The sequence below is a fragment of the Hyperolius riggenbachi genome, chromosome 10 (assembly GCF_040937935.1).
Source record: "Hyperolius riggenbachi isolate aHypRig1 chromosome 10, aHypRig1.pri, whole genome shotgun sequence".
Taxonomy (NCBI): domain Eukaryota; kingdom Metazoa; phylum Chordata; class Amphibia; order Anura; family Hyperoliidae; genus Hyperolius; species Hyperolius riggenbachi.
The window spans coordinates 117,256,843-117,283,860 of NC_090655.1; the positions used below are offsets into that span (position 1 = coordinate 117,256,843).

At 40.7% G+C, this 27,018-nt stretch overlaps 1 protein-coding gene across 1 annotated transcript in view; it reads right to left on the reverse strand.

Annotated features, from left to right (window-relative positions):
* Positions 1 to 27,018, reverse strand: part of MCU (mitochondrial calcium uniporter) — a 165,904-nt gene that overhangs the window by 3,652 nt on the left and 135,234 nt on the right. The window contains exons 2-7 of the mRNA XM_068257683.1: positions 16,082 to 16,151; positions 12,189 to 12,359; positions 9,483 to 9,587; positions 9,215 to 9,375; positions 8,133 to 8,336; positions 2,280 to 2,396 (exon numbers count right to left, since the gene is read on the reverse strand). Coding sequence (XP_068113784.1) covers positions 2,280 to 2,396; positions 8,133 to 8,336; positions 9,215 to 9,375; positions 9,483 to 9,587; positions 12,189 to 12,359; positions 16,082 to 16,151 — 828 coding nt within the window. The remainder of the gene's footprint in view (positions 1 to 2,279; positions 2,397 to 8,132; positions 8,337 to 9,214; positions 9,376 to 9,482; positions 9,588 to 12,188; positions 12,360 to 16,081; positions 16,152 to 27,018) is intronic.

Below are 27,018 nucleotides of genomic sequence, written 5' to 3' on the forward strand. Positions count from 1 at the left end.
AATTCAATACACAAAATCATTTGCGGACAGAGGCATTAAACGGAGGCCTAACCTTAAGCCTTGTACACATGCGAGAAAAAAACCTTGGCTGGGATGATCTTTCCTCAAGGTGTCTCTGCTGATTACAACTGTCGCACAAGGTCAATTAACAGTGTATAAAAGAAATCTTCTAGTAAGTGCAATTTTAACTGACATTTCCTTTAAAGTGGACCCAAATTAAAAATACAAGATTTCAGAAATAAAATCTATTTTCTAAATTATAATAATAAATAGCAGCCTTTTTTCAGCTGCATGACAACGAATATAAAATATTTTACATTTATTGGAGGAACCCCTCCCAGAATCCGGCAAACTGGTGGAGTAGGTGGTGTCCAGCAAAGGAGGAATTGCTAATGGCTGCCCCCTGTATAACCCTAGTTATGAAAAGAGAAGGGTGAAAAGTATGCACTGAAATGCTCATAGGCTTGAAGGAGTGTTTATTTATCTTTGTATGTGTCAGAGTGGTGCAACTAAATATTTTTAATTAAAAATGTTTGGTTTGGGTCTGCTTTAATAAAACTGTGTCATACTATTACAGTGCACCTCCAATTCTTTGTATGCACACTTTTTAAAGAACCACCTCACAGCTGGGTTGGAGGAGCAGCACACGGAGTGACTGATTAATCTTAGCATCTGCTGTATCAGTGCAAGGTTCTTCAACATTCTTCATGTTATTTAGTACTCTGGCATGCTGGATAGGTAAACAACCATTAAACTAGCATATTTTTAAGCCCATTGTCCCCTCCTCCCCACAGAACAATACACACTGCTCAACTATAGTTTAATAGTAAGTCTGTACACCCTAATGGCTAAACGATGATTGATAAGTGAAACATTTATATTGCAATTGTATACATAAACCCCAAATGTTTTTATTGCAGTGGTTTTATTTGAGTACAATAGTTTATCTACAATCAAAATCAATTCTTACAACTAATATAAAAGTATTTGATTTATGATGTCCTGAATGACTTCCTAAACTGTTCAGTTCAATGCACAAGAGAAAATGTGCTCGTTTGGCATTTGGAAACTTCCACATTTCCCACAACGCAACAATGCCATGGCCCCAACATCAATCTGTGGGAGGGATTTCACCACAATATCAGCCATACAGGTTTGACAAATTGTACATTTCTTGTGGGAAAGGGGGTATCAACTACTGATGGGATGAAGGACAATAATGGATTAACGTTCCTCTAACATTGTAAGTGAATGACAAGGCTCATTATTAAAATGGCCCAAAGTACAGCCATAACATAGCCAATTAGTCATAGATGTAATTGGTTCACTAAAATGATACATTACAGGGGATTCAGAATGACATCCAAATGAGCATAGCCTAGTTCAGTGGTCCTCAAAATACGGCCTGCGGGCCGAATGCAGGCCCCCCTCTCCCCCCCTCCCCGAGGCTTTTTCACCGGCCCACAAATTCAAAATGTATAACTTGATGATATAGATGTTGCCCACTACACCTTGAAATATCGGCACCCTCCATATAGAATACCACCCATCCACATACTGTAGAAGCCAGCGAGCAGTATTTCGCTGGCTTCCAATCCAATTCTGCACCAGGTGACACTACTGTCCAGCTGGACCACAGGTCGTCACCTAGATATGCTTCACTGTCTGGTGCAGAAAGACGTTCTTTGGACTCCGCATGACTGAATGGCAGCTGCTTGGAGTTCTCCTCTGGGCATGATTAGGGGAATCCATACCTAAATACAATGTATCGTAATTTTTTCAGCATCATTTTATGTATGTTCCGGCCCCCCAGCAGTCTGAAGTATGTTGACCTGGCCCTTGACCGAAAAAGTTTGGGGACCCCTAGCCTAGATGGCTCAAATCTGTCAATTGGCACATGCTGTACATAGAGGAATATTTAATCCATTTTAGACTTTTTCTGGAATGGACACAATTAAGTACAGAACATTTCAAAAGTTATTAGTATAGGTGGTGGAGGAGAGGTTAATCATTTAAATCTGATGCAAATTATGTTTATTTTATGCAAATGTATAAAACGAACCAATTGCATGCAGTAGCTGATGATCCTGACTAGCACAATTCAAAGTTGAATATCTGAACATAAAATTAAATTTTGCAAAACTCAAAAGGACTACTAGACTCTCCTTGACTGACTTATTATGCTGACCAAGAAGTACATGGTCAATGGCTTGCTTGAACTGCAGTAGCTATATAAATTCATAATGTAATTGCACACACATCAATAAAAAAAATCATACCTGAGCAATGGCATCCTTGAGTCGATTATATTCTAACACATCAAAGCTTTCTTTTTTGGCCGCTTTATGAAAATAATGTAAGAACTGTCTATCACTGGCATCTACATACATATATTCCTAAAAAGAGAAGTACATACAGGCAAAAATTAATTATAGTTAAAATTATTTCACATATACTACATACATCACTTTACAGTTGCTGTTATGTTAAAGAGAACCAAAGTATATGTCACAGAAGTATAGGTTTTCATTTCCCTTCTATACAAATTTAACATTTGAAGGGAAGTTCTAATACGGTATAGGATATCCCTGACTAGATAAGAAATTTCCAGAAATGGGTGCTGTGCATCATTTCTGCTAGTAATAGGTTGTGTCCATAATTACCCGCAATAGTGACTATTTATTGGGGCCAACATTTATGTGCAGAAGTGACAAGAGGATTATAAAGGAGGACAATACATCTGAAAAATAACTTTAGTTTGAATGGGTAAAATGCTATTATACACATAAGAGGTGAACCAGTCGTGTAGATTTTTTATTAACCCCCCTAGCATTAAAGATGAGCACTATTGCTTATAGCAGCAAACATTAAAGAAAAAAAAAAACATTTTAATAAAAGCAGCTTTTTTTTGTTTGTTTAATATTGTACGCATACTTGCAGGCAACTTGCAAGAGTGCAATTTGCAACTAGGTCTGCAAAAATGCTTACAATATTAAGAAATGCTGAAAAAATGTGTACCGCTTTTGGTACAAAAATTGCAGGGAAATTAACCTCCTGTGTCAGGCATGACGCTCTAGAGCTTTTAATAGCCTCAGGAGTCCCCCCAGGTGAAACCTATTAGATGAAATGTGATCAGAACCTATTAGCTAGCATTAAGGTGGGTACACACGTCAGATAAAAGTCTTTGGAAAATGAAAGATCACAGACCAATTTTACCCCCTTTCATGTAGTATGAGAGCCATACTCTACACAGTCTATTCTATGGAGCTGAACTCCCCATCAGATAAAAATCTTTGCAAGATGCTGCACATAAAGACCGCTGTACACATGCAACAGATCAGTATCTGCAAAAGATCTTTTCCTGCAAAAGATCCATTCCTGCAAAACGCATTCATAGTCTATGATATCTGCAGATGTCGTACACACCTTGTTTAACAGACAATTATCTGTAGATCAGATCCACCAGGTTGGATCTTCAGATCGGCAGATAATTGTCTGATCTGCAGATGAATGTCCATTAAACAAGGTGTGTATGGGATCTGCAGATATAGACTATGAAGGCATTTTGCAGGAACGGATCTTTGGCAGGAACAGATCTTTTGCAGATACTGATCTTTTGTGTCTGTACAGCATCTGTGTGTGCAGCATCTTGCAAACTTTTTTTGATGGGGAGTTCAGCTCCATAGAATAGACTGTGTAGAGTATGGCTCTCATACTACATGAAGGGTGGTAAGATTGGTCTGTGATCTTTCATTTTCCAAAGACTTTTATCTGACGTGTGTACCCACCTTTAGGCTAGCTAGGATTTCTGGCCAGCACCCCCGGATCCAGCCACATTACCCAGTCTGTCTCCAGTGATCGGTGCAGCCTCCCTGCACAGCTCCGCCCCTCTCTATGGGGAGGATCGGGACTGCGCTGACATCATGCACGATCCCTCCCCATAGAGAAGACCGGAGCTGTGCGGGGAGGCCGCGCCAATCGCTAGAACCAGGCTGGGTAATGTATAAGAGGCTGGATTAGGGGCGATCGGTCGGTGCTGACCACCAATCCTAGCTAGTCTAGTGCTAGCGAATATGTTCGGATTACATTTAATCTAATAGGTTTCACCTGGGGGACTCTGCGACTACAAAACCTCCTTAGCAGCGTAACGCTCAGGAGGTTAAACGCTGGGAAGGTTAAGATATGGTGGGAGGTTTATGTATGTTAGTGCTCAGTAATGAAATGTGCACCATAGAATAATAATAAGTACAGGCTTTCTAAATTTCTCTTAATGTAACAGATTTAAAAAGACCACCCTCACAAAAAAACAGTAAAATTTTAAATATTCATATAAGATGTACATCTGTCACAGCGTGAACTAATTATAAATTACATTTTTTTTATATTAATCTATGTTTCTATCAATTAGTAGTTGGATTAGTCCAAATATGATCTGTCAGATTTTTACTACCGTCTCCTCATGAGGCATTCTCAGCATTTACTTTATTCTTTACAAAGTACTCCCTGCAAAGGATTTATACTTGGAGTGGGCAAACTACAGCCCATGGGCCATACCGAACCAGTTAGGCCCTGCATTGGCGGGCCAGATGAAACAGCCACATATAGTGCTGCAGATATTGCCCCCATTAGGTGAACTGGTGTTGCGGCTTCCCACAGACACTAGGCCAGTTCAGTGGTCGCAGCTCACCTGTTCCAGGCCGCGGGAGTCTTAGTAGATTCGGGCAGAAGGGCTATGGGAAAATGGCATCCGAAGCGCAATATTGGAGTCTATAGGTCTTCAGTGCTGGGCTCCATCTGCCTTTTTCCTGTAGTGCTGCCTGTCATGTTACAGGGCCAGAGTTACAAATACTGGGGTGCCTCTGTGTGGCGTACACCACAGTTCCCCAACCCTGACCTCAAGGCCACCAACAGTACATGTTTTGCAGGGAACCACAACCATTCACAGGTGGGGTAATTAGTGTTTCATCCGAGCTAATTAACTACCTCTGTGGATTTCCACAAAACATGCACTGTGGGTGGACCTTGAGGACAGGTTGGGGAACACTGGTGTAGGTGACTATGCAAATGAATGTAATATTCTGTACCAAGACCCCAGCTTTTATCTTAGCTGTAGGGATAGCCGTGGTTCCTGGATGATCAATTTCTGTAAATGCATTTGTATGAACATTTGCACGTGCAAAGGGTTAACGGACTTTGTCATTTCATTGGCCACACCCCATGTAGCTCCTCCCTAATAACTTATTTAAATGTCCTAACTTGAGGTGATGTGAATGGATTTATGTGTTTTTTCTTCTTGTAACTGACCCATGTGGCCAGGGTTTAATTCAGTGCTCTCCCTTCTTCCCCTGTCTGTGACCATTGTCAGTATGCACACAGTCTATACTGGATATATTTAGTTAGCTCCCTTATGGGATTAGTTTGATGCACTATCTGTCCAAGACATGACAAAAGGATATGTGCTTCTAATCTTTAGATAGGTTTGCTGTAATGAATGTTTGCATGGCATGTATGCACTATGCATGTTACAGGACCAGAGTCAGGACACCTATGAGGTGCCTCTGCGCAATGTAGGTAAATACGCATGAGAATGTATTCTTTTGTACCAAGACCCTGTCTTTTAACTTAGCTGTATACATAGCAGTGGTTCCTGGATGATTGATTTCTGTGAATGCACTTTGTATGAACATTTGCATGTGTGTGCAAAGGGTTAACGGACTTCGCTGCCCTGCCTGTCAGCATGGGAGATGTGCAACAGAGCTACTGGAATGAAAACTGGGGCGTGACACTGCAGAACAGATGAGGAGTCTCCTGCCAGGTGAGTACTTTGTTTTTATTTTCAGGTGTCACCACTGGCGCCAGCGCCATTAGGAAGCACTAACTGGAGTGGGGAAGAAAAAAAAAACTACATTAAAAGGCAAACTCTGCCTGATAATACATAAAACTTGAGGGGGGAAATGTAGTCTCATATGACTTTTGCATATTTTATGGGAAATGCTGCCTCCTTATTTGTATTTTATGGGAAACACTGCTGCATTATGTGTATTTTGTGGGAACGCTGCCGCATTGTGTATTTTATGGAAACCGCTTGCGTATTACGTGTATTTTGTGGGAAACACTGAGGTATTAAGGGAATATACACTGCCATGTATTTTAAAGAGAACCTGAACTGACAAAAAAGATAAAATAACCATATACAGGTACTTCCTGTGAAGTCTACTAAATCTCTTTCTCCTCTCCTGCGCCCCATTTGTCCACTGTGATCAATGGAATTCTCTCTCCTCCATATTGATGATGGCCATTACCCTAAAACAGCTTCCTGGTCAGCACACAGTTAAACTGTTATATCGCTCACTTGGTATATTTCAGTTCTGAAAAAATATTGTCAGAACTGGAAGGGATCACTGTAAGAAGAAAATGGTGAGCCTCAAAGGAGCGGACGGAGAGGTTAGTGTGCAATATTAATTTGCATACTAATTTGTTTATTTTAAATAATTTTACTCGCTTCAGGTACCCTTTAAGGGAAAAGCCGATGCATTATGTGTATTTTGTGGGCACTGCTGCCAGATTATGTGTATTTTGGGGGAGATTCTGCCAAATTATGTGTATTCTGGGGGAAATACTGCCAAATTATGTGTATTGGGGAAAATTATACACAGTTATGTGCATTTTGTGGGAAAATGCAGCCAATTATGTGTATTTCTGGGTCAACTAATACTGGGGCACACCGGTCAACTTAAACAGGGGAAGGGGTGTGCTAATGCTGGGGCACACCTGGCTGCCTAATACTTGGGTGGCTACTTTATACTGGGTGCATACCTGCCTACCTTTACAAGGGGAAGGGGGAGTGGGCGCTGATTTGCTACCAAACCTGGGAGCCAAACTAAGACTAGGGGCACATTTGGCATCAGGGGAGGGGGGAGCACGCATTGTATAACTACACTGGACTGGTCCCTCAAATTTAAGATTGCCATTTGACCCACATTTCAAAAACGTTGCTCACCCTCGATCTATACAAAGATGCTGGCTACTCTACTCTTTTGGATTGAACAACTTCTGTTCAGTAAATGCTTTTGAAAAAAAAAAAAAAAGGGAGTGTGTGTGTTTGTGGAAGGGGAAATTTGTTAAAGTCCAAAACCTCAGATCTGTCAGAGGTTTGTACTTTATAGTGCATTTTACTCTAGGACAAAATGTACATCCCTCTATGTACACATTTTAAATTTTACAATATTTTGCAAGGGTGGTCGTTTAAGTGAAATACGGTCTTTGTTATAAAAAAAACAACATTCCCAATGCTACACAAGTGATTTTGCAAATATTCGAAAAAAATTTCACATTTTAATTTGCAGCTAGTACTTTCACTTCCATTCCTTTTTTGTATTATGTTATCCAACTTGAGCCTGCTTGTTTTTTCCGAACGCCGTTAAAACAGTGCCAGAGATTTGGGTGCAGCTGGCGCCACCAGGCCGTAATAGGAATTATGGCTATAGCGGCGCTCAGTGAGCAAGTAGGGCTCAGTCAAAAAGACGGAGCTCAAATTACTAAAACACTGTAATCTTAGCAATAGTTGGAAGCCGAATGACGTTATTCCCCACCATGCACGGTGAACTGGAGGGGGAATAGTAATTAGCAAAGCCGGGACTTGTGCAGGAGCAGGGTAAGCCGTATATCGGCTTTACCCTGCACGCAAATCTCCCGGCCGCTATTTCAAAGGTATGCCCTGCTTCACTCAGTCCCTAAAATGCGTTAACCTTCCACACATTGTAGCATAGTATTTAAGCTCCTAAAAGTATAAACAAAAACTACACATAGGGCCATATGCAATTCACTTCATCTCCAAAGTTTTCTCAAAGCAAACAATTTTTAATCTTCTGTTTTTACAGACTTTTCATATATCTGCTATTGAAAAAGTAAAAAGGTAGGTGGAAAAGGTACTGTGAAAATTATTCAGACTATTTTCTTGCTTTCTGGTGGCTTAAAAGCCATTTTCTTACTAATTTTTACCTAGGAGAAAACTTGGGCGTAAAAGTGATTTGTATATGGATGCTTTAGAATTTTGTCTTGAGATGAATATATATTAAGAAGTTTAGCATTAGTCAGGGTTTAAATTTAATCGGAATATGTGTTTTGCTTACCCTGCCTGTTAGAATATAGTAGGCACACCCTGCTATGGCTGTGCCATATGTGGCAAAATATGTGACTGGCTCCATGATATCCCAGGAGTATTCCCACCACGTCAAACGGGCAAAGACTCCAAACTGTATAGACATGTATGCCAAAATTCCCCACTGAGCCCATCTTGCTTTCTTTGCTGCTCGTCGAGCAATCTGAATCCGAACCTGCAAATAGCACATTTTTGTTAGTTATTTTTGTTGATAAACAGTAACAAAATTGAAGCTATAAAGGCTGATTTATCAAGAGGGTGCTCAAAAATTTAAGCAAAAGCGTAGCTGGCTGGCTATTCAATCTGACTAACTGTGCAAATGTCAGACATTGCTTGTCTGGACTTGACAGCGGTCTATGATCTGTCAGGCCTTATACCCTTATCACATGATCACCTACAGCAGGTTGTTAGGGAGGAACTAGGTAGGGGCATTGGCCAGTCTTACCCTGTGAGCACAGAGCTGAACCTGCTTACCTCAGGGATCAGAGGGAGGGGATGGATTGGGTCAGGTGACTGTTCTGTTCAGAAGAACAGAACTCTGCTTGCACTCTGCTGTCAGAGCTTTACTTTGGGCAAAGATCTCCAAGTTATGAGACTGCGATTACTCACACAATTTTCATACGTGATGCAGCCGTATAAGAGATCTTTTCCCTTACTATCAATAACAATGATGGAGGGTGAAGTAGGTCTCTAACTGAGCTCCTTTATGCACAGTATGCAGACTACTCCTGGGGAGGGACTTAGAGAGGACGATATTAGGAAAATAATGGATCAACCATCCCAATGACTGAGGCTAAACCCAGAAAACATACCAGTACTTTTCTGGTACAAGAGAAACTGACTCACTTTTCTAAACATCGTCATACTAGACTTTTTCCATTAATATGTAGTTTTTAGGATTTTATGACTAGTATTCCTCAGTGGAAGCTGCAATAGTTACAACCATTTAATTATATAACTACTTAAGCTCCACAGCTTTCTACATACATTTGAGTTTAAGAGAAAATTTGGTTGGTATAGGTGACCAAGTTTAAGATATATCTTTTAAATTACCTTCTCAAGAGGATCCAGCTGCTCTTGTAGAAGCTCCAGCCGACGGCAGAGCTCTTGCTCTTTGTTGAGCTGGTGTTCCTCAACTCGCATTGAGCTGTACAATTGCTGTACCAACGTCTTCAAGTCATTCATGGTCGTGGCATCTTCATGGCTTAAAAGTTCTGAGCATTTGATAAGAATGAGAAACAAAAAGGTAAGCGTAAAGCTATGCAAAGAAAGAACACCTTAAAGTCTTGGCATGCACGGTATAATACCAAACACACTATACCTCTTTTTGGCGGCCGCACGTGGTAGGTTTCATCATTAATACATAGCTGGAAATCATCTAATAGAAGAACTTCTATGCTTGTGGAAGAGGCTATACGTTCTCCATCTAAAAAAAAAAAGCGTGAAACAAAGGAGGTTTTAATCTTCTGTTTAAATAACTTTTCAACACTCTGCAAAAGTACCAAAAAGTATGTGAAAAAATACTGTCAAAAATGGAGTATTTTCTTGCTTGCTGGTGGCTTTAAAGGCATTTTATTGAGAAGATGTGAAAATCACCTAGGAGAAAGCTTAGTGGAAAAAGCGAATTGGATCAGGCCCATTGATGGTTGACCTTTAATAACACACTTAAACAGTGTACCCAAGGCAATGTGACATCATGGGATAAACATGTGTGTGTACAGTACAAAAAAAATAAAATAAATAATAACCAGGCTGTTTTACTTGTTTTATTTTGCTGCCTGAAAGTTAATTTTGAGGCATGGAAGTGACAGCTTCTGTCTTGTCAGTACCTTGTCATGAATATAGTAAACAATAATAAGCAAATTAAAGCAATAACAGTTTTCCTGGCAGAATAAAACTTCTGAGGGCAGGGAGAGATAAAATACATCTAACTCTGGGACACTTAATATGTTGCCACTGATTACAGACAGTAAATCATTCAACATACTTTATACATTTTTAAATATAAAACCAATTTTAGTAGGAGGATAAATATAATCAGTTTATGTTCACCTCGGTTCACTTTAAAATTTAAATGCTACACATTTAATTTTATGGTTATTATTAGCCTAGTGGGGAAAAAAATGGTCTTAGTTTGTGCTACTACAGCTAGCTATGCATTATATAATTTGTGGTAGATCAGGTGAACAATTGAAATCTTCCAGAAATTGACTGTGGACCCGGTTTACCACTTTGCACCATTGGATACTAGACATGATTCAGCAGAAATGTTAACAACGATCTCATCCCCCACAGCTGCAAGCTTTGTACTCCCTGATGCAGTAAAAATATATAGTAACCCTGATCACATACTTGGATTTCACTGAAAGCAAGTCAACAACAGTTTTAGCAAAATAAGAGAAATGGAAGGTTTAGATCGAAGTAGTCAAAACAGATTTTGATTCTTTTGCAATCATTTTAAAATTGATAGCTTAGCAAGCCAACATCAGAAAGGATACGTGTGTAGCCAGTATTATAGGCGAAGGTAGATCACTACATAGCAAGGAAATGAGCAGTGCTACTTAAAAACAGACTAGTGCCTACCTGTAAAAGAGTGCAAGCCTCACTTGTGGGGTCGAATACACACCGAGCATACACATGACCTGTCTACCACTGGAGGATGTTGGTTTCCTGTAACAGCTTGCATGCAACCTATTAAGTACTCGTCCCTCCCACTGCGAAGAAGTCAATCCTCCATGGGTGGGGCCTAACACTAACTAAATCCTAACCTATGTATATGCATAGCCTGCGTGCGCTACCAAGTAAAATTGAAAAATCGAAAATAGCGCAAAAGGTGGATCAGCGCAACACCAGCCCGCCTCCGAATGGCCTCCAATCAGAGATGCGCTGAGCCCCCCCAGGAACTACAAACGCACCTTTGGTCAGCTGCTCCCATTTAACATCCATGCTTTTGGTGTATATGCAAAGCTTCTGTTTGGGTTCAAGGTGCGTTTGCAGTTCCTGGGGGGGGGCTCAGCGCATCTCTGATTGGAGGCCATTCGGAGGCGGCCTGGTGTTGCGCTGATCCACCTTTTGCGCAATTTTCAAAGGTAGGTTACTGTTGTCTTGAATCCTGTGCACTTTACTATATTAGGTAATATCCTATACTTTTGTTTCCTTTTATGTGAGTCACTATGTACATTGAGCTGGTTTACTGATGTGCCTGTACATGGGTGGTGACTGAGGGAGGTACTGTCTTGCAACTGTTACCAAAGATCTCTATAAGTAATGATTTTTCAGGAATTTTCCTTGCTATTCCTATGTGAATGAGCCTATAGTCTGCATGCAAACACTAAATCCATTGAGATGAGGTAGGGCGATTTAAAATTGACTGTGCATGCAAGAAACCCCACAAACATTTTAATTCAATTTTTTCAACAATACAGAGTGCAAGAAACTCATCAACAGTAGTCCTGTAAACAGTGTCTGTGCTCTCCCCAGACTTTTCGTTTTTGCCAGGTGGCATGAAAAAAATAGCAAAGTGGGGCAGGATGGGATTTTCCATAAAGAGTTTCCTGCCAGTCCAGTGCTTCCCTCTCCCCTATACAGTGATCCCTGGTGGTCTAGTGGTCCATTCCATACAGCATTCCCTGGTGGTCTAGTGGTTTCCCCATGCAGTTCCCTGGTGTCAGGCGGCCCCTCTCCCTCCACCATATAGCTTTCCTGGTGTCTAGTGGCTGTCCTAGTCCTGGGCTTCATCAGCCCAGTATATGCAGAGTCTCACCCATCATTCACTCCCCACACTCCCCAATCCTGTGCTCACCTGGTCCTTTGTTCTCCCCTTCCTGGGCTCCCCCCATCTTTTGCTACCCTGGTCCTGTCCCAACCCGCGTATGCTCCACCCACCCTCCCCATCCTATGTACTACACAGCAAAATAAACTCAGGAAGTCTGTATAAAGAAGAAGTAGAATAATCACAGAAACGGTTACTTCTGCACAGCAAAAAAAAAACAAAAGAAAAAAAAAAACACAAGATTTGCCTACTCACCTGAGGAGTAGATGGCCACCCTGTCTATTCCTCGGTCTTCTGCTTGAACTTGTTTTAGAAATACTCCTACTGAATCTGAAATAGGCTTTAGAGTGAATCTGCATTGTTCACGTCGGGATGGCAGGTTAATGGTTATCACAGGCAATCCGTTTTGGTAAACCACAGACACATCTGGCAAGAGAAAATGTAAATTAGCCAGTTTTGAACAGATCATCATAAATCCTTAAAACAGGAGGGCAAAAATCTAGAAAAATAATTGTGTAGCAGTTAGTGAAAAATGTCAGTGCGAGTAAATGACTTCGAGGCTCACATGGTACAATGTTTTTCATTTTTTCCAATAATTTTGTTATATTATTCCATTAGATCGATAATAAAGATTTCCCAACATGTCCGATCCTTGTTTTTAGTTTTTTTTTTCAATAAAAATCTGAACACCAAGAGCCCCAATAGTGTAATATATACTGGTAAATGGTTACTAGATAGAGTAAACATTAATACTCACAAACTAGGGTTACCATTCGGCAACCACTGTAAAGGCAGGTGGGGAGATTTTCCTGACCCCACTCAGGAATAAGAAGTCGCTCTCTGTAGATAAGAAAAAGGGGGTTCACCCCTCCACCCATTGGACTCAATATTATGCAGAAGAACAGAGGCGCCAAGAGGATAAAAGGAAGCTAAATGGAGCTTAAAAAACAAATTCTTGGTAAATAGAGGCGGTAGTGGTGGACTTACCTCCTCCAAGTAGACACACAACGACTTTAGTAAAGACAGTCAATATATTTTATTTATGTAGGTATATTTTATTTATGTATTTAGGTACAATAAAATCGTTCGATTTTCCCATTTATTTGACCAAAACTATGGAATCGCACATAAGTCAAAATATCTTTTTTTTTATTCTTTTTTTTTTAAGAGAAACGAAAGTTAATCTATTTTTTTTCAATTAAGCTAAATGAGCTTAAAAACAAAGTTCTTGGCAATTAGAGGAGGTAGTGGTGGACTTACCTCCTCCAAGTAGACACACGACTGTAGTAAAGAAAGTCAATATATTTTTTTTTATTAACTCTAAATATGTGACATACAGAGGTGCCTGGCTCTTCTACTGACCACATATGCTATTGCTCCGTTGTTATTGCCTGATGAAGCGGGATCAAACCTGCGAAACGCGTTGCATATTTGGAGTGAATAAAAAAAAATATATATTGACTGTCTTTACTACAGTCGTGTGTCTACTTGGAGGAGGTAAGTCCACCACTACCTCCTCTAATTACCAAGAACTTGGTTTTTAAGCTCATTTAGCTTAATTGAAAAAAAAATAGATTAACTTTCGTTTCTCTTAAAAAAAAAAAAAAAAGAATACAAAAAAAAAAAGATATTTTGACTTATGTGCGATTCCATAGTTTTGGTCGAATAAATGGGAAAATCGAACGATTTTATTGTACCGTGTATGGGCACCATTAGAGAAAATAGCACTACATATAGAAAGGATAGTACTCTATATCGTATATTAGAGTCATGTGACGGTCACACCTGCTTGTACATTTATCGTCTTTAGTTTGCTCTACTGTGCATGCATAGAGGGATTCTCTATACTGCCAACACTACACATTATTAATTGGCTGGATTATAAGACTATATTCCCACATTGGGGGACAACTGTTATTGGCCCTATTTAGGCTTGACATACCAACTACTAAGTGGTATTGCTTCATCTATTCTTATGGTCATATTGGTCTCATTCATTCATCCACGATCATATTGGTCCTGTCCACTTACATTGATCAGAAACAACTTTTCTCCCTGTGGGTTGATTATTATGGAAGCTCTCGAAGGCTTCTTCCACGGGCAGCTGAAGGTGGTGACTTCACCACCTGTCAGCAGCTCATGTTCACAGGTCGGGCGGTTGCTTGTGCTTGGCACGGGCGGTGTACAGGTGGCCCTCCTATGGAGTTGCATCTAAGCATGGCAGTTATTGTCTTCAAACTCAACATGAGATTTTATTTTGCTGTCTGGTAATGCCACCGCGAGTCAAACATGGCACCAGGGCTGTGGAGTCGGAGTTATTTTTGGCACCTGGAGTCGGAGTAGTTTAGTTCATTAACTGAGGAGTCGTAGTCGGAAGTCGGATAATGTTTGTACAAAATCCACAGCCCTGTTAAGTATTACACTAAGGAGTCGGAGTCAGAGCCATTTTGGGTACCCGGGGTCAGAGTCGTGTTTTCATAAACTGAGGAGTCGGAAGATTTTTGTACCGACTCCACAGCCCTGCATGGCACTCTTGGTGTTTCCAAATCAAGCTGCATGTAATTGCATCTGAAAGGTGCTTGTGGGCAGCCAACCGTAGAAAAGATGCCCAAGGAGAACTCAATTAATTGTACTTTTATAAAGCCAACACTCCCAACTATACCATGATGATACTTGAGAAACCCAGTAGAAGCAAATGTGCTGAACACATCAATGGCTCCAATAAAAACTCCACTCTGTCTGTAGACAAGACTGGACAGACAAAAATGGCTGAAGCGTTCCAGACCGCAATGTCTCTTTAGTCTTAGTCATAGACCAGGGATGTCAAACCGGTCCTTCGAGGGCCGAGGTCCTCACACATTTTTTACAAAGCTCAAATTAATTGATGGGACTGAATCAGGAAAGGTGTGGTCCATCAGGTAGAACACATTCCTTTCTTTCTCAGTCCATCCTAAACACTGGCATGGTTTGGTCCTCCAGGCTTGGAGTTCCACACCTGTGTCAGACAAATCGCTCTGAAAACGCGGATATTTGTTTGTCTTGCCTTGACTACAAATAAAGAGGGGCGTTTCTATTGCAGCCATTGATGTGCTGCAGATTTGCTTCTACTGCTAGCACATTAAGAAGACTATTGCCTTGTTGCTACCGTACACACCTGACTTGCATGCATGCATTATGGGCAATTGTACGGGTGATGTATTCATTATGTTTTTGATCTGATTAGACATATAGGCAGTGTTGTGTGGCGGATTTAATTTTATAGGCCCATACATATCAGTGGAAGACAGCCCAAATATATGCATTAGTATAGACATATGAACAGGCGCTACTGCAATAGACTAATAAATATTTCCTAGTTGTGCAGCATATGCTCGCTTCTGGTGTGTTTGGTGTTGTACGAAACATGCTTCTGAGGCTATGAATATACCCGAAAGGCAGCCAAGTGGGTCAGGGCCAGATTTCTTCCTTCTATACCCTCCAAAGCTTCTGAGTAGTTGCCATAAATATCCTCACATTATTCAATTTACAGAGTCAGCAAATATACCAGTACAATCAATAGTGTAAGAGTAGCTGACCTTACAAGTCTTCTTTGTAACCAGGAGAATTGAAATGATATGTGAAGCAAACCAGATAATATACACTCCGTTTTCATTGTTTACCGCCAGGTCCCGCATTCAGGTGAATGGGAGCGGCATCTCAGTGCATTTTGCACAAGCGCTGTTGACTGAAATCTCTGAGATGCTGCATATAGCTTCTAGCATCATTGACTTTCAATGTTTCGTATCCCCCTAGGGCCTCAACAGATGATGGAGAACAGTCGAGAGCTCAGTAGCAGAAAAGTGTTGGAGCGCGCTGTAACAACCCGCCAGCAGCCAACTGTGTCAACAGACCAGAACTCAGAGTACTGAGTGTGGCAGATTAGGCCCGTCATCAGATAAAGCCTATCCTGGTAACATTCATTACTCCTAAACTTTATTTGCATAACATATCAGCTTTCTGGCATTAAAAACACTCCCATAAAATAGAAGATTGATAATGATAAAGAATGATAATGTATACAATTTATTGATTGTGAGATCATGTATTGAGTCATTACAGCTCTCTGAAAGGACACTGACTATAACACAATGCGCATTGCTTCCACTCACCATCAGAGGGCGATGCTGTACTGCACAACACTACTCTTTGGCACCGCCATACAGGCAATCTCTGGTGCACCTGGAAAAGAGAAGCACGTTTTATTAATCATCAGGTAATAGGACACTGCAGCTTAACATCACTATCAGAGCACAGATTTTACTTTATACATTTGATACAAAAATTATCCAGTGTAATAGGGGCACATTTTTACATGCAGCCTGTTCTGTGATGCTGTCATTCAAGAACAAGGTTTACATCATGCTATTGTGAATCATTTACACTCCAGTAAAATGTGTTTTCAGTATTTCTAGTTGTGAAGTTTCAAACAGAATATTACATTTTACTTTTATTTTCTTACAATCATACGAATTTTGTAAATGTAACAACTTTAAAGTGGTGTCAAAGACGCCTCAATATGGAGTGATCACAGCCTGAAAACAGAACCTGCCACGCTAAGCTTTGCAGACACAAGTGAGGCAGTTTGACTTCATACTGCAGTAGCTACCCGACCACTGACTGAGCAAGAGCGGTACAGCTGGTTCTTGCAGATATAGCGCTGTCACAGCTAAATGGCAACAGAAAAGGGCTCCGCACAGGCAAGCAAACCTGGTGTGCCAGACCAGGGACAACAAAGAACCAGAAAAGCAGATCCCCAAAAAATAGGCTGCACCACACTCATATACCTGTATATTCAACAATCATTTCTTTATTACTCGAATGCTGGTAGAGTACAAGAGTTTTAATCAGGGCTTTGGCATTGGTACAAAAATCATCCGATTCAAACTCCTTAGTTCTGAAACCACAGACTCCAGTTACCCAAAAATTACTCCGACTGAACAGCCCTGGTTTGAATACCATTATTTGAGTAATAAAGAATAGATTATTGCATTTATAGGAGTGTGGTGCAGCCTATTTTTCTGGGGACTGCTTTTCTGGTGGTTGGCATGGTTACATCTAAGTGAAGACTGCATGGCATATTCTATACCATATAAGTATTTTCTGTTCAGAATCACCACAAACTTAATAACAATAATAATAATAATAATAAGCTAGTAGTACTCAGTACACACTAGCTTCACTTATTTTTGGGACAATCTTATACAGAGGCACACACAGAGCAACTTGAGAAAGAACGTCACCCCAGATACAGTGCAGTACTAGTAATAAGCAAAAAGGATCCGCAGGCCACAGTGAGATAGGTAAAAGCCGGTATTCTTTTATTGGTAACTCCACACAAAAGGACAATACATCCACAGGATCAACTGACATGTTTGGCTTAAAATCTGCTCTTAGTTACTATGACTAAGGGCAGAATCAAAGCCCAACACGAGTCCGTTGATCCAGTGGATGTATTGTCCTTTTGTGTGGAGTTACCAATAAAAGAATACCAGCTTTTACCTATCTCACTGTGGCCTGTGGATCCTTTTCGTTTGTCTACATAGATTGGCTGACCAGATCCTGCACCAGTGGGTGGGTGTTAATGGGGGTTCCAGAGGGTGTTGGACTTTTCTGCAGAACTAGTAATGTTACCCGTGGATAGAGCTGGTCAATGAGAGGATTCTTACAAGCAATCAAATCTAATGCAACTTGGAAATGGGCCAACTAAAAGCACTTCATGTAGATTTTGATTGGCCTAAATCTGTAGTAAATTTGCATACAAGCCAGAATTGATATGTCACACTCTGTCCAGGGTTAGAAATAGTAAACGAGATGGTACGCAGATACACAAAATCATTTTAGTACTTCTATTTAGTTTAATGATCAATCAACCCATCTCCTTCAGAGGACTAAGGAATTCTATTCAATAAAAAATAAACATGAATAGGGAAAGCCATCAATCCAACCTTACTACACCTAAGAGGTTGGATTAATGGCTTTCCCCTGTTCATGTTTTTAGTTTTATTGAATAAACTTCCTCAACATAATACAGCACCAGTAGTTGTGCAACTATATGCAACACACCACATGGCACAAAAGTGCTCAGATAGTACATGTAAGGCCTGGGACCCACTTGCGATTTTAAAATGCTCTCAAAAATGCTTGCGTTTTTTGGAACTATTTTGGCACTTAAAAGCGATTTTTAAGAAAAGCGAGTTTAGGCCCTGCTTTCTCGAATGAAATCGCTCTGTAAATGCTGCATGCAGAGCGATTGTGATTTTGGCAAATAGCTCCTGTGGAATAATGTTCATAGACTTGATAGAGAAGCACTTTTGGAATTGCCGGAGATTCCTAGAAAGCATAAATCGCTGCTTAAAGTGCTCTAGTGGGTCCTAGGCCTGAAGCCTCGTCCACAGTGGTCCAACATAGCAGCCGCTTTGTAACGCGACTTCACAGTGTGCTGGGTGTGTTGCAGTACAACCACATACGGTATAAGAACACTGAATTCAGTGCATTACCACAAAACCTGCGCATTAACAGATGACATGAAGCATAGTTTTGATTTGCAGTACGACGTTTATTCCCTTGTGTTCCTGCTATACATTAAAGAGAACCTAAACTGAGAAGTATATGGATTTTTCCCTTTTAAAATAATACCAGTTGCCTGGCAGTCCTGCTGATCCTCTGCCTCTAATACTTTTAGCAACAGCCCCTGAACAAGCATGCAATTTAAGTGCTCTGATTGACATCAGACTGGATTAGCTGCATGCCTGTTTCAGGTGTGTTATTCAGCCACTACTGCAGCTAAAGATATCAGCAGGAGTCAGGCAACTGATATTGTTTAAAAGGAAACATTCATATCCCTCTAAGTTTAATTTCCCTTTAATCACCGCACAATGTCCCAATGGGAACATGGCCTTAGAGTCAAAGATATAAAAGTGTGGTAGATGCATAATACGGCTATGTGCATACATGGGATTTCTCCTGTCACATCATGAAGGGACAGCAGTGCGACAATAACAGATGATGCTTCCTCTGTACCAACTGCAACATGGTCATGTCTACTGCAAATGAAATGCCAATGTAATTGTCAGGAACGATATTGAAGCCGACATTCAGAAGTCTCTTTATATCCCTGTCTGAGATGGCAGTCACAAAAGCGAATGTACACAAATGTCCTTTACAGGCTGCCCATCAGTTCAGCGCATGCGTTTAATGCTATGTACACACCATGAGATTTTCTGGCTGATTTACTGTCAGACTTATTTCCAACATGCCCGATCTGATTTCTGATCGTTATCTGACCGTATTCTGTACACTTCCAAAGGAAACCAATTGGAAAACGATCAGAAATCAATGGAAATCAGATCGGACATGTTGGAAATAATCGATCTGACAGTAAATCTGCCAGAAAATCTCAGTGTGTACACCTAGCATAACACAACATTCCAGGCCTAACATTTTTCAGCTATTTAGTCAATATGTAAAATAGGCACATAGTACAACCGATTAGATTTTATTTTTGAAGTCTAATGAAAAGTAGCTCCTAATTTCAGATTACACTGAGGGCTATAGACTGCTAGAGCGCTTTTAGCCGCACTTTGGAAATGCAAACGATAAATAGCGATTTGCCGAAATCGCAAACGCAGAACTTGCAACTTTTTCAGAGCATTTCAATAGAGGAAAGTGATTGTTTAAAATTGCTTTTATTTAAAGTGAACCTGAACTCTTACACGGCAGAAGGAAAACAGAGATTTATCCTGTATGTATTTAGAGAGTTTAGCTTTTCTAATTCCCCTCATCTGTGTCTAATCACGAGTTGTAATTTGATCCCTCAGCTGTGTCAGCTGACTGCCACGGCAGCGAGGCCAATTTTAAAGCACAGGATGTTAACAATATATCTGCTTCCATGAAAGCAGAAAGTAGATACACTGCAGATTTATTGCAGGATTTGTATCAGCTGTAACAAATACTTTAAAGGAAAAAAAAAAGGCTATTTGCTGTTGCGTATCTTTTAGAGCAGAGAGGAAGTCCTGAGTTCAGGTCCGCTTTAAATCGCTCAGTTTTAAAGAGTTAAGAGATTTTGCAATTTCAAGTGGGCACACAGCCTTACAGTGCCACTGAGACCTCACCCCCTTTACACAGAACAATTGTACTACGGCTAATAACTAAATGTAAGCTCAATAAAAGCTTATGCCATCACCCTTCTCTATCATTTAGGTTTGCCTTTGTGTTTATGTACACAAGTAGAAGGACAGCTGTGCAGGGATGAAGGGTTCCACGGGGGACGCCAAAACAGCCATAAACCAGAGCAGAAGGACGTTAGATCGTGATATGTGGCATGATCCAAGCAGATGAAAGACAACCATACAGGGATGTTTGTGCTGGAGTGCAGCAAATCTTCCAAGAACACACATACATACATCAAAGCCTGGACAGGTTATTTATATTCAGAATCTGCATATGCATGCACAAATAGCATACAGACTACATTAGAAAGGAAATCTCATGACATATCTCAGAAATCATACACAAGAAAGGAAAGTCCTTAACACTTGATATACTGTTGCACTGTGAAACCAGTATTTCCCAATCATTAGATTGCATTGTATTTTATTTTGGACAGATTCTCCACCAGGTTTCTAATGCCATCTTGTTGGAGATTTCCTATCCCTTGCCCTTTCTACATGAAGGCATAGCTTACTAAGTGATAGAGTCCTGCTACAGAAACTAAAGGGTTGTCTCTACCTCTGCAGTTTCTTTTGTCACAGAAGATGTGAGTGGTGTATATAAACGTGTCATAACAATAGTAAAGATGCTAAAGTCTGTGCTGGTCTTTGAGTAATCAATCTCAAACTTTCCTGTCTCTATATGTAGCAAGAGATTATAGGGCCACATAGCAGAATTTTGATGGGGCCCTCAGATCTAGGCACTCAAGAGCAATGTCACCTGCCCCTATCCTATAAGGTTTAAGTTGACTGGCTAATGTACTTTTTATGCAATGTACACTGCAAACAGTCTATTGGCACTGAAATAAAGTCACAGCATGCAGAAAAACAGGAAAAAAAAATAGTGAACACATCACCGCTAGGGCCCCCTTTGCTCCAGGGCCCCATAGCACTTGCTATGGCTATTGCTACGCCCGGCTCTATAACAGTTAGGGCTTGGACCCACTACGGGCGCTTTGTGTAAGTGCAAATCGCACATGATTTGAAGAATAGTGGAAATGCCCCAATTTCCCAGAATGATCACGACTTGGCGACTGCAACCACTGATGAGATTCCCCGGGGATCACTACCAAACAGCTGCAAGTAGCGTTTTGATATCGCTCCACAATTCCATCACTGCTAGTGGGACCAACCCCATCAGCATCCACTGCCAAAGCGCTTTGCTGATTGCTGGTGATAGGCAAGAGCTGCCAAATTTGACACTAGTGAAAATGGGTCCCTAAGGGTTCAGAAAATTTTACAGCCAGATGATCAGCACTAGATTAAGTACATTTTTGATAACGGTCAATAATGGCTGCTTCTATACTCTAGTCCTTCCATATTTCCCCACTACAGGTTTCCAATTACAAAGAGATCCATGTTCTAGTTTGCCTCTTGTGAAAAACAGAAAATCCATTGCACAGTACAGTACACAGGCAATGGCCTCAATTCACTAAGCTTATCTCCTGGCTTTAATAACGCTTCTAGAGTTGTTACCATGGTGATAAGGCATGTAGTATTCAGGAAACATTTTACCTCAGGCAAACCTAAAGTTAACTCTTCTGTCTTTAAGTTAACTCTTTAATCCTTAAAATAACTCCAGAGTTAAAGACAGGCTGTTTATTAACTGCATGTGAAAATAACTACAGAGGACGTAAATTAACTACAGAGGAGGTAACGTAAGGAATGAAGAGATAAGATAACTCTCTTACTGTATGGAGGTAAGTTTTCTCTTGCCTTACGGTATTATCTCCAGCATGATCTTAGTGAATTGAGGCCCATGTGTTTACTCCTGTGTTTCACAGATGGCAACAACAAACATTCAGGTGAATATGCAGCGCAGTGTAGCTGCAATATGAAAACAAGTCCATCAAAAGGTAAAATACTAAAATAAAAAGTCATCTACATTTTAAAACCATATTCCTTCAGTTTTTCTTCCTTCATTACAATGAGCCATTTGTATGAAAGTCAACAAGCAGCTGAAGAGTGCAGAGCACAGTAAATGATTCCAGCTGTGACAATATGAACTCGAAGTATTCCTGTATATTAAGATTCAGAAGTTCACGCATGTAATAGAGGAGTGCACCAGGAAGCCCCAGCATGGATAGCTTGTCAATGGTGCTTTTCAGGCTTCCTACGCTGTGAAAATTATGCCATGTACACAATATGCAGCAACAGCAGTGCTTGTAACACAATAGGAGTAAAGGAGATTTTTACTTTTTTTTTCCTTCATGAAGATTTAACACTTTCCTGTATTCGGAGATCAATGTGAAAGCAAATGTTCTAATTATTATTATTATTATGAGGTACAAAATGACCCATTCCTGTCCAAACCGAAGGAGCTGTGGCAAAACAGAGAGTCTAGCTTTATAGCGCAATTTCCCTCCCCCACAGCCTGTTACCACCAAATATGGTCCTGGCAGTGTGTTAGATGTGCCTCATATCATATTACACTGAGGAACCATATAGAAACGTTTCTGACTGAAAAGAAAAAAACAAAACAGAATGCATGTCACAGTACAGCAAATCAGTACACATTTTGTCCAAGGTATTGTTTCTTTCCTGTCATTTAATCACATGTATTAATCTCCTGAAACAAAAACAAAAAAACACCCCTTCCACATGCCTAAACACAATATAACCCTTTGACTTCAACCCTATACCTGACCCCTTAAAGAGGAACCGTAGTGAAAGTATAATGTAGTAAATTATTCAGATTACTCACTTTTACATTAATTATCTTGGTTTAGGCATCAGAAACACTTCCTGTATCTATATATTGCTGTATATAGGTATGTAACCCCACCCTCCCAGTGATGCTGAGGCCCGTTTCAAACAGGACGGGTGTTCTGGGTCGCTTTTCGGGCAGTTCAGCGTCCAGTTTTCAGCTGATGGTGGCGTTACCCAGTGGCTGACAACCAGGACCTGTCACGTCTGAGCATGGCTGCGTTTGCAACACCACACATGTCAAGCATGGCACGTGGTGGTGTTACTGGGCGGCCACACTCAGATCTCACTCTAGGGGGGGGGAGGGGGGGGGGGGTTGGCGTCTGTACAGCTCCGGTACCAAATGCTAACAAGCGCCTGGCTTATGCAGGAGAGCAGCTGACAGGCAGTAGCTTCACCACAAGCAGTTGCCAGGCTGCAGTGAGCAGTTATCAGGCAGCAGCAAGCAGTTGTGAGAGTTTGAAGGCATTTCACTGCCTATCAACAAAGCCTTCTCCTCCCAGTGCACTCTGGGAGACCAGGTGTTTCTGCTCACTTCACAATAAACAAACATTTCACAGTGATGTTGCCATCTGTGATAAACTAATAAAGTAACAATACAAATCAGGGTGAGGAAAAAATGTTTACAATGACCAAACATGGACTAAATGATTTATAAATATTGTGCAAAATAAGCAATTTAATCTAAATTCAGCGAAGTTAATATTTAATTTTAACCCAAATCTACCCTTTTAACTTTAACCCTTTCCTAAAGCCCACCTCCCCCTTCAACTTGAACCTTTTCCTGATGGCCTAACCTCCTGCCTCAAGGATAACCTATTCGAGATGCTCATTGGTCTCACCCCAAACTAATAAACTGCTGCATTTTGGCTGCATTTAAATTGCACTGGCGGGTGGCAGACTGTGCTCGGCAAGTGTGCAGTTCAGCCTCCTGTCTGAAAGAGGCCATAGGTGGAGGATATGGACTTAAAACAAACCTATTACATACCTAGGCAAGAAAAGTCATAATGTATTGAAAATATACACAGCCAGAGGTAGTGCTTGGTGAAAACATACGACATTGATTAGGTCTATATTTGTTCAAGTTATGTCTGTTGGCTCAGAAAAAAATGGTTTTGCTGCAGAAAGGGAACACGGTAACCATGTATTACACAATGCCACAGTTAACCATTAGCAGCTTCAACAGAGTTATCTCGCTTGATAGAAGTGCACTGCTTTAGTCCACAGATGGCAGAACTGGTTGTGATGGAAACTTATGGAATGCTTTGAGGTCTTTCTGCTAGCAGAAAATATTGTTATTGTCTCACACTGCCCCCAAGTGGCCATACATACACATTACACCAGTACTAATTAGAAGGAAGGAAATTTAACAATAAATAAAAAAATGTGCTAAAATAAATTGGCCTGGAGGACTTGCAAGCCTTTAAATAAATTGGCTGCTTTTTCAGTGTTTTGTTGGTTAAGCATTAATTGTGAATAAGGACCTGGGACTTTCAAGAGAATGAGTCTTTGTATAGACAAAGTTACTGCAGCCACATAAAAAGGGGGTACATGGCCTTTAGTGTGATCAGGCTGACAGAAAATAACCAAATATGAAATGGAATGATTTTCACACAATCCAGCAATGCTTCTCTGAAAACTGCTGTACACAGACCTATATTGTGATCTCAGACTCTGGCTTCCACAGCCTCTGAATGAGCAGGTCACTGTAATGAATTATAGGCTAAATGTATTAGTTTATGTGCATATATCAACCCAGTGAAGATCCCATAGATTGCTGTCATGACATCTGACCTGTCCAGTAATGTCAACATAAGTGTGCTGGCAGATCATGCTGGGAAGGGAATTATACCACAGAAAAATAGCCTGAGGCTAGGTTCACAGTGGTCAGTTGCATAACTCACATGTTATAATGACTGAACTGCAATGGAGGCTGGTTATAGATTTTAATACAAAGCCTGCATGCAGCGAGTTAGAATAATGCGATCCTTTACTGTGAACAGGCCCATACAATTGTATGGGCAGTGAGTTGGCAAGCAGAATTTTTATGCAACACAACTGGTCACTGTGAACAGGGCCTGAAGGAAATAAAGGCTGCCTTCTGCAGTTTTATAGACCATTAAAAAAAACAACAACAAAAAAAAAACCTATTGACCAGTTTTCAGAGTGGACAGACTTTATATATAACGAATTATACTGCATGACATCAAAAGGTTCTGAAGCTGCATTAACAGATTTTATGAAACTGCTTTTCCCCCCAAACGCGACAAACATTTCCTGTGAAATCCACCACCGAAATCTTGCAGCTCATTTGTTTAATGAATGCAAATTGCTGCCCATTTTAATCAATGTATCATAACACTAATCTGAACCGGCCAGTTTGTTTATTCCCAGTGATCTCTGCTGTCCAAACACCAACAGCTGATTTATATAGTATAAACCCTAAACATGGAGCTGTAAAAATCACACAGCTCTGTGCAAGAAATATTTACTGGAAACAGGATGAAGTATATCCCGCTCACAATTGGCTGAAAACATTGTGGTTTCTCCCACAGCTGCTCACACTAGGTCATAGCTTTCAGCGAGTTCCCTCAACAACTGAAACTGTCAGGATACCCCGAGGAAGAGACTGAAGCACTATTGTACAACTCGGACACATTTTTATTTTCACCTCCTAAATGATCTAGGGCATGTATGTTCAAACTTCAAATGACTCATTTTTTTTCCCATTTGGATAACATAAGACAAAGACCAGGCAAACAACATTTATATTGCGCTTTTCTCCTTACGGACTCCAAGCGCCAGAGCTGCAGCCACTAGGATGCACTCTATAGGCAGTAGCAGTGTTAAGGAGTCTTGCCCAAGGTCTCCTACTGAATAGGTGTTGGTCTACTGAACAGGCAGAGCCGAGATTCGAACCGTGGTCTCCTGTGTCAGAGGCAGAGCCCTTAACCATTACGCCATCCAGCCACATCAATTATGCCTGGAACCCACTGGAGCATTTTTTTTTTTTTAGCTTTTAGGGCTCAGCCACATAAGCGCTTTTCTGAGCGCTTGTGATTAGCGCTTTGAGCACTTTTTAAAAATCGATCCAAATCACTTTCTTTAAAATGGCGGTAAAAATCTCGTAAACTCGCTGTGATCGCATACGCAAAACATCGCTGTGATTTTTACCATGATTTTATTGAAAGTGAATGGGAGTGATAATCACAAGTGCTCAGAAAAGCGCTTATAGTGTGGCTGAGCCCTTAGGGAGCACTTTCAATCACTAGCGATTTTACTAAATGCTCTGCCAATGTAAATGGATGGGACAGATTCCACTAGAGCGATTGTGATAGCGTTTTGCCCTTTCTAGTGGGTTCCAGGCCCCCTTTCCACGAGCAGTTGATAGGCAGTAAAAAGACTCTCAAATGCTCACAACTGCTTGCTGCTGCCTGGTAACTGCTTGCTGAGCACACAGTTCAACTGCCCGTGGAAATAAGCCCTTAGGGTTTGAACCTGAATTTTATTTTTATTTTTTTATTGCTGTCTGTGTTCATTGATTATCTAGTTTAGGTTTTGATCGCTAGGTTTCAGCCAAGATCTTTCAATTTGTCTTGGCCACTAGCAATGATCAAGGAACTGCACATTCTTTATGGCGTGATACAAGTTTTGTTGCAATCTCTATGCAGCTTGGACATGGGCCAATCAAAATGGTCTGCAATAGGGATGGTAAACGAGATGTAAACAGTTCAGAGCTGATGCAGGATCATGCAAAATATGTAAGCAAATGTATGCACCTTGCATCTTATAGACTATCACTAATCTGCAAATGCATTTCACTTAGGCCTCTTTTCCACGGACTGTTGAGCTGTGTGCTCAGCAAGCAGTTACCAGGCAGCAACAAGCAGTTACCAGGCAGCAGTGAGCAGTTGTGAGAGTTTGAGAGGCATTTCACTGCCTATCAATAGTCCGTGGAAAAGAGGCCTTAAGTGTGCACATAGCTTAACCTATGAGCAAATATGCCAACTAACCTGCAGGGAGAAGAAAAAAAATTAAACAAAAAAAATAGTTGTCGGCTACCCTGTAGGGAACCGGATTCTTTTCACTAAACCACTTTATGTAATCCTTTTACCTCTAATGCTAGGAAAACG